Source organism: Etheostoma spectabile, chromosome 1 (genome assembly GCF_008692095.1).
Source record: "Etheostoma spectabile isolate EspeVRDwgs_2016 chromosome 1, UIUC_Espe_1.0, whole genome shotgun sequence".
NCBI classification, from domain to species: Eukaryota; Metazoa; Chordata; class Actinopteri; order Perciformes; family Percidae; genus Etheostoma; species Etheostoma spectabile.
Genome location: NC_045733.1, coordinates 2837565 through 2850742, shown reverse-complemented (window position 1 = coordinate 2850742; position 13178 = coordinate 2837565). Strand labels below are relative to the sequence as shown.

Below are 13178 nucleotides of genomic sequence, written 5' to 3'. Positions count from 1 at the left end.
ATTAGTTTGTGTGAAATTGTAAAGCAGCAGACTTAATGATGCCCTGAGGTCGCAGTCCTGCAGTGAGTCCTTGTATAAGTGCATTTTTTTGTCCCATGTCTGCAGCTTGTAGCTTACATGGTTTCAGAGTTTCATCTGTGTTTCAGCACTGCACTGTATGCCCTCAAAGGAGTTAGTCAAGCACACTTATAGCACTGTGAAGTTGTTTTAGCAGGGTGAAACCGGTTATACCACTTAACCTAAGACTAATGCCCTGATATTGTCACTAAGTGATCTGCAGCTAAGTGCATGAAGAACTGCCCGTGTTCTTATATTATCTCAGCTATTTAAAGTAAAATTTGTTTACTCTGTAAAGATGATTACTCATGATCATCTTTACAAAGAAATTTAGAATTGCTCTAAGGCTCTCTCTATGGCTCTAAGTGCCCCCCTCTCTCCTCTTGACAGAAAAAGTTAGTACAGGGTGGTCATGCGACGAGCAAGCAGGCAGATACCATAACAGAGAGCAAGCAGAGACATGTAAGGAAAAGACATATTGGTGGATTATAAACAGTGCTTCAACCCTCAGTACTCAACAGATGACTACTAATGTAAAAACACTCCCTTTCTTTCCTTCCGCTCCTCTTTTTCACTGACATGTCTATCTTACTTTGGAAAGACTGAAGATAAATCATGGGCAGGAAGACAGCAATTGGCAACAAACGTGTCAACATGAAATGTTTTGACTGCTGTAATTTAAAGTGTGTGTGTGTGTGTGTGTGTGTGTGTGTGTGTGTGTGTGTGTGTGGTGTGTGTGGTGTGTGTGTGTGTGTGTGTGTGTGTGGTGTTGTTTGTGTTGTGGTTGTGTGTGTGTGTTGTGTGGTGTGTGTGTGTTGTGTGTGTTGTGGTCCTCGGAGACTGAATTAAAAAGGTTAACTCGACCTTTTAACGTTGCCCGTTAATGACTGCTGGTCTGTAATGCAAAGACAACTCAGATTTATTTTATTGTATAGTTCCTTGTGTTTTGTGCTAATTAGCAAATATAAACACGGTAAACTGAGATGGTAAACATTACACCTGCTTAACATAAGGAGCATTGTCTTTGTGAAGTTAACATTTGGCTAAAAACCAGTTAGTCTTGTTAAAAACCTCATTATGGTTGGGCTCAGTTTTACCTTCAAATAAAGTGGTTTAGATAATCATATGCCTGCCAAACTGTCTGCTTGTTTACAACCAATCTGACCACTAATGCCTGAACAGCCCGTGTCTAGCCATTTCCACATATTAACTCCCTTATAGTCATGTAGCATACAACAGGAGATTCTCCATGTCATACACATTCTTACTTACTGGAAATACTCTGTTTTGTTGAGGAGAGGGGTGGTGAGTATTAGGTGTTTTTTGCCCCCAACATCTCCTTCCAGGCAGCGTGGCAATGGTTATATTTAGGGCTAGGGTTAGTTGCCTGAAGTGACGTTGGAGGCAAAAAAACACCATAGAGCGGGGTGGTGCCTGGATAGAGCCTATTTGATCTCATCAATTCCTTGCATAAAGTTTTTGTTTATAGCAAGTGTCTTTTCCATCGTGTCAGTATATTGTGTTTAGCAGCTTCCATGAATATATAGATGTGTCATTGTACAGTGCATGAAAGGTAAATGTTGTTAGTTTTAGACTCTCTTGTCCCTCCCTGGATACATGAATAAAAAAACATTGAAGTCATTATATGCCATTGGTTTTTGGCCAGTTACTGCTTCAGCTACCTAATCACATTACAGTCCTACATTTGTTCATGTGCCATTTGGCTGAAATTGAATCTGTGTAAATGGCCTTTTTAATTTTAGATTTGCCCGGAGCTTATTTCAGGGAAACGCTTGGTCATTTAACTTTGTTGGCATGTATTGGTTGTGTTCATTTGCTACTTCAATTTACAGTATACATGAACAGGGAGAAGAAAGAGCTGCTGCAATCTGCTTCACCAGAATTCATCTTTTTGCCTTCAATCAAGAATAGGAATAGTAACACAGTCATCTTAAACCATGCACGATAAAGCAACCTATCAAGAGACTAGAGTGTATAAGTGCAAGGCCTGTTTATAATTCATAAACAATTTGTCCTTGCATTTCAGCAGACTGCCTGTCACCATTAACTGCTGTGATGCTGATGGATATACTGTTTTATCAGTTATTGAAATGAGTCAACAAAGCTCTTCCAGGCTATTCACTCTGTCTTTAGTAAAAGTTGTTCTAATTAAAACTGTTCACTTTAAGGTGTTTAGATTATCCTGAGTAACTGGGGCATTGAGCATTAAAAACACCTCTATTGTTTTGGGTTGGCAGCCAAATTATCATACACAGATATTTCATACAACCAAAACTATCACCATGCTAGGTAATATTAGGGCCAAGGGGGACATATGTTTTTGTTTTCTTTGTAATTTGGGTGAATGGACCTTTTTCTTTACCCTAGTGACAATTGCGGTCGCAGATTGCATAATTAGGTGCTTCCAGGTGTTAATTTAATGTAGTGTGCAGATGCAGCTTTGATGTGTGTTAATGTGACACAAAGATGGGGAAAGGAAGGCACAAAACATTGGACCGGATAGTTTGCAAATTATGAGTGAAGAATCATGCTTCTGTTTCAATCAGTTGTTTCTCAGTCATTGTGCAGTAAGCTCTGGTCTGTATGAACTCGTCAATGTGAAACTATTTAATTTGCCAGATGGTGGTCCTTAAATGAAATGAAATGATTTACTATGATGTAATTAAACTGACCTTTTTGAGGAAGGATCAAATTCACTATTTTAATTTCTATGTAAATGAGTGCTGATGTGATATATCCTTCAGCTAGTAAAGAGTGGTATGTTGCTGCTCGGTTGTGGTTTAGATGGTTTCCGTTTTATTAAGTTTTAAGTTGCGGGCTCAAACTGAATATCTCACCATGCAGCCAAGGCTTATTCAAACAAACCAGCACTCTTATCAAAGTTAGACCTTAATGTTCAGTCACTTGTGGCTGACCTGTTTACATATATTTGATAGTAAAGCCTGCAATTAGCATCCATTAGCAGCTATACAGTACTTGTTGAGACTACTTTTATGTCTGTTGTATAAAACCAAATTAGGCAGTTGATCGAGGTGCACTGCTATTTAAACATCATCAGGACACCATCATTATAGATTGTGAAATATCTCAGTTTTCAAAACATTCAACTAAGTTTTTCAAATTATAAGTATCCCCATTTAATTGAAGGTTTTTTGACCTTTTCTCAAAACCTCTAAATTATTATTTCTAGTTTTGTTGAAAAAAGAAATTGTGATTCCATTTGTGCACAGAAGAAAAGGCAGTTCCTACCTGTTGTGATATTGCTAAAGTGATTATTGACGACTGATAGTGTTTTGATGATGATGATGATGATGATGTTCCATCCTGTTCATACGGAGACCCTGTGAAGTTTCTGAACTATTGATGATAGGAAACCATGATTAACATAATTCTCTTTTAATAAATGGATGGATACGATGAAAGCCTTAAACGGAAGGATTAAAATCACAAAGATTGTTTAAGAGTAGTGTACCCGTACCCAGACAAGTGGCAATGATTGTTCCCAGTACATTCACTGTATTGCAAACTAAAGTGCTTCATCAGTTCAACAGTTCACTCCAGTCTGGTGAAAAACGCAGATTATAATTAGAATCTTATCAGGCTGTATGGTGTCGGAAGCAGAAGTTCTCTTGAGACTAGAGAGTCCTACAGACAGGCCAATGCTTAGGAAGGTCACTTTTTGATAGTTAGATTTGGTCCACTGATATTAACCAAAGGTCTACAGTCATGCTAGCTGCTCTGTGAGGCTGCATTTGGGCACAGAAGCTAAATGCTTAAGTCAGCACACTAACATGCTTACAATGACAACGCTAATATGCTGATGCTAAGCAGATGTAATGCTTATCAAGCTCACCATCTTAGTTCAATGTGTTGGCTAGCATTTGCTTATTAGCGCAAAACTCTGAAAGAATGTCACTAGTTTATGTATTTTGAATGTCTACATACAATTTCATGGCAATCTATCTAATAATGTTTGCAATATTTCAGTCTGAAGTTAAGACTGAAATGTCTCAAACATTGGGAATGACAGTCAGTTGATCCACCACCTCAGTTCAGACTCTAAATCGAGGTGATGGACCAACTGGCATCATTGCCAATCTTACAACCACACGGCTATAAACATGAGTAGTTTGAATGGGAATCTACAAACAAAATAAAAAGTATAAACATCAGTGTTAACATCTTTTTGGTCACCTTTTTACATATGATAGATGTTAAAACCTGATGACCCCATTACGCTCCCCTGCTGATGATTCCTTTACACTTAACCTGTCATTTCCCCAACTGAGTGGTGGCTGTGAACGTGACATCTACAGTGGTGTGAAAAAGTGTTTGCCCCCTTCCTCATTTCCTGTTCCTTTGCATGTTTGTCACACTTAAGTGTTTCGGAACATCAAACCAATTTAAACAATAGTCAAGGACAACACAAGTAAACACAAAATGCAATTTGTAAATGAGGGTTTATTATTAAGGTGAAAAAAATCCAAACCATCATGGCCCTGTGTGAAAAAGTGATTGCCCCCCCTTGTTAAAACACACTATAACTGTGGTTGTCCACACCTGAGTTCAATTTCTCTAGCCACACCCAGGCTGATTATTGCCACACCTGTTCACAATCAAGGCATCACTTAAATAGGAGCGCTTGACACAGTAAGGTCCACCAGAAGATCCTTAAAAGCTACACATCATGCCGAGACCCAAAGAAATTCAGGAACAATTGAGAAAGAAAGTAATTGAGATCTATCAGTCTGGAAAGGTTATAAAGCCATTTCCAAAGCTTTGGGAATCCAGCGAACCACAGTGAGAGCCATTATCCACAAATGGCGAAGACATGGAACAGTGGTGAACCTTCCCAGGAGTGGCCGGCCGCCCAAAATTACCCCAAGAGCGCAGCGACGACTCATCCAAGAGGTCACAAAAGACCCCACAACAACGTCCAAAGAACTGCAGGCCTCACTTGCCTCAGTTAAGGTCAGCGTTCATGCCTCCACCATCAGGAAAAGACTGGGCAAAAATGGCCTGCATGGCAGAGTTCCAAGGAGAAAACCACTGCTGACAAAAAGAACATCAAAGCTCGTCTCAATTTCTCCACAACACATCTTGATGATCCCCGAGACTTTTGGGACAACATTCTGTGGACCGATGAGACAAAAGTGGAACTCTTTGGAAGGTTGTTGTCCAAGTATATCTGGCGTAGAAGGAACACTGCATTTCATAAAAAGAACATTATACCAACAGTAAAATATGGTGGTGGTAGTGTGATGGTCTGGGGCTGTTTTGCTGCTTCAGGACCTGGAAGACTTGCCTGATAAAGGAACTATGAATTCTGCTGTCTACCAAGAGTTCCTGAAGGAGAATGTCCAACCATCTTTCGTGTACTCAAGCTGAAACGAACTTGGGTTCTGCAGCAGGACAATGATCCTAAACACACCAGCAAGTCCACCACCGAATGGCTGAAGAAAAACAAAATGAAGACTTTGGAGTGGCCTAGCCAAAGTCCTGACCTGAATCCTATTGAGATGTTGTGGTATGACCTTAAAAAGGCCGTTCATGCTCAAAAACCCTCTAATGTAACTGAATTAGACATTCTGCAAAGATGAGTGGGCCAAAATTCCTCCAGGACGCTGTAAAAGCCTCATTGCACGTTATCGCAAACGCTTGGTTGCAGTTGTTGCTGCTAAGGTGGCCCACCAGTTATTAGGTTTAGGGGGCAATCACTTTCACACAGGGCCATGATGGGTTTGGATTTTTTTTCACCTTTTAATAATAACACCTTCATTTACAAATTGCATTTTGTGTTTACTTGTGTTGTCCTTGACTATTGTTTAAATTGGTTTGATGTTCCGAAACACTTAAGTGTGACAAACATGCAAAGGAACAGGAAATGAGGAAGGGGGCAAACACTTTTTCACACCACTGTAATTGAGGAAATCATGAAGCTTTGGCTTTTCTTTTTTTAGTCATATTTTAAAGCTGCTGAAATTGTATGAACTCAGACACCTGCTTGTTTCCCATCAAGTTTAAGCAAGATGATTTACCCATCGTTCTACATTGTGTTTCCAGTTGATAGGTGGCTTTATCCTGGCCATTGGTATCTATGCTGAGGTGGAGAGACAACGCTTCAAGACACTGGAGGGAGTGTTTTTGGCCCCAGCTATAATCCTGATCGTTCTAGGAATCCTTATGTTTGTGGTTTCACTCATTGGAGTCTTGGGATCTCTGAGGGATAATCTAACCCTACTGAAAGTGGTGAGTGGTGTGCTGAGAGCTATGTAATGTATCTTTTTCAAACAAACAAAGTGGCTGCTGGAATGCTTAGAATATGTCTGTAAATGTTGTATTTCTTCTTTTTTTTGATTTTCGAATGACACACTTCAAGAACAATGCTGTTCATTTTCTCATTCATAAAGCATTGGTTATGACCAGTGTGGTAATATTGAACTTAAATTGTACCAATAAATCCCTTTTTAAAACACCTGTGTAAAAAAGATAAACACACATACATATAACACAGGGCTTGTCTGTTGTGTCTCAGAAGGAATTGGTATTAACGCTCAGTTCTTCAGATGATGAAGATGGACAGTACCGCAAATACAGGAACATAATGACCACAGTTGTTGTGGGATGCAGAAACACAAGTTACATCTTATGACCTTAAAATTAAGAACATAGCAGGATTAGGAGCCTTTAAAAATTTGAGATGCCTGTGACACAAGAAGTCATGTACAATGCAGTATATGTAGAAAAGTAGCCTGCAGACATTGGTGCCTGAGGTGTTGCCTTGTCGCTGTCCTATTGAGAAAAGCCAGCAGTGGAAGGACTTAACTCTTACCACACCATAACTGTGCTTCTATGGAAAAACATGGTATGCATCCCAACTGTTGTAGTTTTGAGGCAGTGGTAGAAACCCAGATTTTAAAGATAAATATTGAAATTTGAAGTGAATAATGTGTAATTGGATAATGGCTCTTCCTCTCTGTTGTGTGTTTGGTCACAGTTTATGTACACCCTGTCTCTGTGTCTGATCCTGGAGCTGCTGGGAGGAATAATGGCGCTGATGTTTCACAACCAGGTGAGCTGCCCAAAGTGTTGTTCAATGACCTGACTGTTAGAAACACATACATAACAACCAAAGCTTTATGCAGCAGTACACTGATGTTGACATACTATTTAACGTGAGGAAATATTACAAACCAAGAAAAATGAATTGTTTAGTTTGGTTCTTGGTTGGTCTCAGCTCTGCTCTCTCAGCACTGCATGTCTCTTTTAACTGCACAAGGTAGAATGAATGAATAAACCATGACCACCTACATTACATTACACTTAGTGGAAAACAGCATGATTTAATGGGATGGAGTAAGTGAAAGTAATTTTATGTCATAATTTTGTTTTTCTCAAAACTGCCCATCACCACATGGCATATTTTAGACAAATGATGAACCAACAGTATAATCGGAACCAATCTGTTCAAATAGAAGATGGAATTATCATTTGTATGATGATCATTTGTGTTTCTGTGTCTTTCTTCCCTCTCACGTCAAATACGCTCTCCTAAACTTTTTCAAGAATCCTTTTTGTTTCTCCTATTGTTTTACCTATGATCTCTGTCTTCAGTTTTTGATCTAATTTCCCTCCCTGAAATAAAACCCAATAAAGTCCCCGTGCATACTAACACAGAATGATCGGGTTTTTTATGCAGTGGTGACTGTACGGGCAGCTTTCTCGTGGTGCGATTATTAACATTTGGGAAAAAAGACTTTAACATGACCTTGAGACCCTAAATAATTACCTATTTTGTAATGGGGTAAGGGATGTAATAACTTTACTTTTAATACAAAGCAAACAGTGTTATGGACTCCTGTCAAACACTTTAAATGTTTTGACCAAAATTCTCAAATTATCATTTCAGTATTCTATGTTAATCATCAGCTGCTATAAACGTTAATCAGAGTTGGTAAGCAAATGATAATTGCTAACTGTGCCTATAATATGCTGACCTTTTAGTAGACTCTCTATAGGACTGAGTTCAGGTATTTTTTTTTCTTGTCATTATCTTAACAAAGATAACTGCTTTAAATTTGCATCCAAACAAATAGGAGAGCCACTGTACCCTTCATCATCATGGTTGCTGCTAAACTTTCTTATCAGATATGTGCCTGCTGTAGCTGGAATTAGTGCAGTGTGTGGAATAACAACTCGTTGTGAACTTCTTGCATTTGTGTGATTTTATAGAAACAAATAAAAAACTTTTTTTTTAAAAATTGTTTTATCTTCATCGTATTTAAATGAAGATCATGGTACAGCTGACAATGCATGAGGCATTAAAGTACCTCATATTATTTTGTATTATATATTATATGATTTATATATTTTATGTGTGTGTGTGGTGTGTGTGTGTGTGTATATACAGTACATATGAAGTTTTCATCATTAGATCCTCATTAGATTTTACACAAAAAAATCACACCTTGATAAGTGAGATAGTGCTAATGTAATAATGCTGACAATGAGCCATGATTAAAGCATCTAATGGGTCTGATTATAACTTCTGAGATGTCTTTTATGAAAACCGTCATTTATGAATATCTTATTTTGGCTCTTTGGGGGAAAGCTTGAATCTGTCTGTCTCTTCTCCTTGTATGCTTTCAATCTCATTTACATGACTTTTACATTTAAACATAATAATGGCCTGTCTTAGGATAACGTTTTTCACTAATATTGGGTGGTGCTTTTCAGTGTTTATTCCTGTTGTTCAAAAGAGAATCTCAATTATCAAAATAATGATTTCAGTGTGTTAATGGAAAATAGAATAAAACTGAACTTCTATGTTCTATGTATCTATTCAGTGTCACATCTTTTATTTTTCTGTCGTCTCATTTACATTGAGATGAAAAAGATATGGCAGTGTGTTTTATTATAAGTGAGCCTATAGTGGGTTCTTTAATAATGGTCCAATGTTTTCTGTCTCAAAGGAAAACGCTTCAGTAGACTCCAACTCTATAAATCTGCTCATTGTAATGTGGTTTAAATGTGACGGTCCTCCCCCTACAGATTCACTGTGAAGACCTGATATGTTCGAGGAAGAAAAGAAATTAAATTAAAGGCTAATTCCCCTTTTAATTCCTGTGACTCTCATGAGAGGATCCATTTCAAGTCTTTATTAACTGTGGTTAAAATAGAGAAATGACAGAGCATCGACAGACCTGAATGGGGTAAAAAGCCCAATTATTTATTCTTAATGACGTATAAATAAGACTAATGTATTCCGAACAAATAGTGAAGTGAATTAGTGGAAAAAATAATTGGTTCCCTAAATGAAAGGCTCTCCATGAATGTACTTAGTGGATTTCCAAGTTGCAACTATTTATTCTAGTTTCCGGACAGACTAATGCATTAACCTAATGAGACCCTGCTGCACCAGATTGTGACTGACAGATGTGAGCTTTCAAACTGTCATATTTTAACATTCCAGTTCAGTGGACCTGTCACCTTGACAAATCTGAGCATTTTCTCCACGGAGCTAAATGTCTAACACATTGATTGTAGATCAGCTGTGTTGTGGAAACAACATAAATGTGGTAACATGAAATCCTTTATCCCATTAACACACACAAAGTGTTTCAACTTTGTCTGTTTTCTCTCCCTTACAGACATTGGTGTTACTGAACAAGAACATCAAAAAAGGCATAGTGAACTACTATGATGACCTAGACTTCAAAAATATCATGGACTTTGTACAGAAGAAGGTATGCTCACATTATGTCACTTCTTGTTTTCTGTCATTTGAACCTTCCAGTTGAACACATGACTAGATTGAAAGGTCCCTTTGAGCTTTTCGAAGAATTCATACTGCAATGCAGTACACACACAACACACTTGTTCAGCTTTGCATGGATCGAGTCAGGATTTAAAGTGACCTTGGTGGATCACAGCAAGTTGCGTCCAGAACAATCAGAGAACTGTGCAGAGCCATCACACTGCACCTGCTCCCAGAATGCATCATGCTGCCGCACACGCAGTCTGAAGCTAAAGATCTAATTATCAACTTTTAATCGAGCGCAAGGTAATGCAGTGTCTGGTGGCTGAAGACTGATCACACATTAAAATAAAGAAGCAGACTGCACCAAACCACTACTTAACAGAAGAGAAATAAATAACAATCTGTCAGTCTGCAGGCTACATGCTATTTAGCATTGTGCCGAGTGACCAGCAACAGTACTAGTTGAGCAGGATTGTGTCTTGATTGAGTGATACTTCAATCATTGAAATCTCTGAGTCTTTAGTTCAGAGAGACTGTGCCGTCTGTGTCGATTGGTGCTGCCAGGAATAGTTGTTGTTGCTGGAGAGATAAAAAAACAACAACATTAGTCTTGAGCAGTTTTTGACAAATTTACCGGTAAATCAAAAAATCACTTTGCAATATTTATTGCTTTTCTCATCAGCTTTGGCAAACTTTGAGTACATTATTATCATTTCCACTTCATTATCATTCTAAACAAAAGAATGCCAGCTTGCCTTGGCAGTAGTTTTGTTAATGTTTATCCTGTGATGGGATTTTTTTTTTTTTTTTTGGAAGATCTTAACTCTCTGGCTCTCTGATCTGCTTGCTCTGGTAACAACAAACAGTGCCTCAGTAATGGAAGAAAGCTATTTAGCAGCAGCGGCATGAAGCTTCTTCCACAGTATATTTTTCCTGTCTTGGTGTAAAGCTGCTGGTTGGCTCAGGTGTCCTAGGTCAAGAGATTTTAAGTGTGTTTTTGGAGGACTTGGACAAAGAAACAATCAGAAAACCTTAGCGGGGATTGAGGCTGTTTCCACATGTAAATGGGCTTTGTGGATTTATCTGCAGTTGTGATGACAATGGCTTGAATGTGCCCATGGTTGTGTGTTTATGTTAAGTAAATGGTGACACATCTTCTCTTGGTTGTGACTAAATGATGGGAAAAAAATCCCTTTGTTGTGTGTGGGTTGGGGACTGCAGGCCATAACATAAGCTGAATGCCTTGGTTGCCACCAACAAGAAAAGGATGCAAGCTAAAACTGATGAAACAAAATTAAACAACAAATACCATTTTTGGCATTCATCAAATCTGTGGATAAGTTATGTGTTACATGTCTTTATGTAAACAACCTAGAGTGTTAAGCTGGGCATGCACTGTATAGTTTGAGCCTGTCTCTGACCTGATTTTTGGTGGTTTACTGGTAAAAAAAAAGGTCAGGATTGTGTAAAGTCTACCTTTTCCAGTTAAAGCGTAACTCTCGCCAAAATGCAACCCAAGGTCTTTTTGTGAATGTACCCGAGTCAAACTGTAGTTTAAAGGCATAATAAGGACGGAAGTGCCACTTTTAAAGCCCCTGACACACCAACCACACGGTCGACCCTCGGCAGAAAAGTCAGTTGGACTGATCAGTCTCCTGAGTTGGTCAAAAAAGTGCCTCGGAAATCCCCAAAGTGACAAGACATAATATGTCTCCATAACAGCTGGCGGTGCTTATCTGTATTTTTGCCCAAAAATGAAAACCGGCAGCTGATTGGACAAATGCGTCCCATGGGTCTGGTTTCTCTGGAAATTCAAAGACTGGCATGGCGGCTTGTTATGCGGCAGAATACAATCTCATATTTTACTAAAATAGTTAATTGAAACGTGTTACAACAACAAAACATTTTCATCAACATTTTAAGCGAGAAATAGTCCATGCAGTTGCTGAATCTGTCTTCATTTCAGATCGACAAAGGTCAATTAAAAAGATTTTTGTCAGATTTTGAAAGGCTCTAGTCACGCTTATCCCGCTCCTTGTTTCCGGGTTAGCATTCCACCAATCACATTGGTCGTTTGAGTCCGACTGCCGGCAGTGCCCGCCTTCCAACCGAGTGTGTCAGGTCGGCCAAAATGAAGGCCTACAGCCCCTCCAGACCACGGCACGGAACACACCAAACAGACTCGAGTCACTGATCACGCCAGACTGTCCGACTGCCGATTAGCGGGTTAGTATGTCACGGCCCTAAGATTTACCGTATTATCGTTTTTGGGTCAAATGGCCTTTTGAACTATGATCGTCGACACAACATGAAACTTTGCTCGAAGCATCACCAGGGGCTCTACACATGAACTTGAGCATTGAGAACATTGTGGGCGGCTGTGGCTCAGTGGTAGAGAGGTTGCCTGCCAATCGGAAGGTTGGTGGTTCGATCCCCGCCCCTGCAGTCATTGTCGAAGTGTCCTTGGGCAAGACACTGAACCCCGAGTTGCCCCCGGTGCTGTGCATTGGAGTGTGAGTGTGTGTGAATGTTTATCTGATGAGCAGGTGGCACCTTGTACGGCAGCCCCGGCCACAGTGTATGAATGTGTGTGATTGGTGAATGTGTCCTGTAGATGTAAAAGCGCTTTGAGCAGTTGTTAAGACTGGAAAAGCGCTATATAAATACAGCACATTTACATTACATTGTTTGTGTTCAGAGTTTAGGTTTTGAACAACTCACTTTAGCAGTTGGTTTTTCCAGTTGCCGCCATCTTGTCCGTCAGAAAGAGTGGATCTCTGAATGCGAATGAACGGAGTCCATAGGAGGAAATGTCATTCTTATATGAGGCTCCTTTTTCAACTACAAGGTCAATATTATTTTTCACTAACAACAAAACAACAAATTATCCATGCATTTATATGGAACTAAGCTTTAGGAGCTTTCCATCTTCACTCTCCTCCCTGTTACGTTTCATGTTGTGTAGAGCCTTCTTTGTGTTTTGAAAATAGTGATTTTGATATTAGTGCACTTAGCTCTCCTGTTCAAAGGCCATTTGACCGAAAAAACAAAAATACGGTAAATCTTAAAAGTGGCGCCTTCCGTCCTAATTTTGTATTATGCCTTTTAAACAAAGTTTTGACACGGGTACATTCACAAAAAACCCTAGGTGGCATTCTGGCAAGAGTTGCGCTTTAAGATAGATTAGATAACTTCAGTAAGCTTTTTGCTTTGGGGTTTCTTTTGGCCTGAGTGGGTTTTAAAGGAAAAAAGACAGCTCCCAACAAAACTACAGAGAGATTCAGCTACAGAAATCATCAACTCAGAAAGACGGATTTGAGGTTCTGGTATGCAGCGCTCC

At 39.2% G+C, this 13178-nt stretch overlaps 1 protein-coding gene across 3 annotated transcripts in view; it reads left to right on the top strand.

The window, feature by feature from the left end:
• The window catches only part of tspan15 (tetraspanin 15), a 29436-nt gene that overhangs the window by 5428 nt on the left and 10830 nt on the right, over window positions 1-13178 (top strand). For all 3 annotated transcript variants that reach the window (XM_032518983.1, XM_032518974.1, XM_032518964.1), the window contains exons 2-4: window positions 6142-6327; window positions 7076-7150; window positions 9729-9824. In XM_032518983.1, coding sequence (XP_032374874.1) covers window positions 6142-6327; window positions 7076-7150; window positions 9729-9824 — 357 coding nt within the window. The remainder of the gene's footprint in view (window positions 1-6141; window positions 6328-7075; window positions 7151-9728; window positions 9825-13178) is intronic.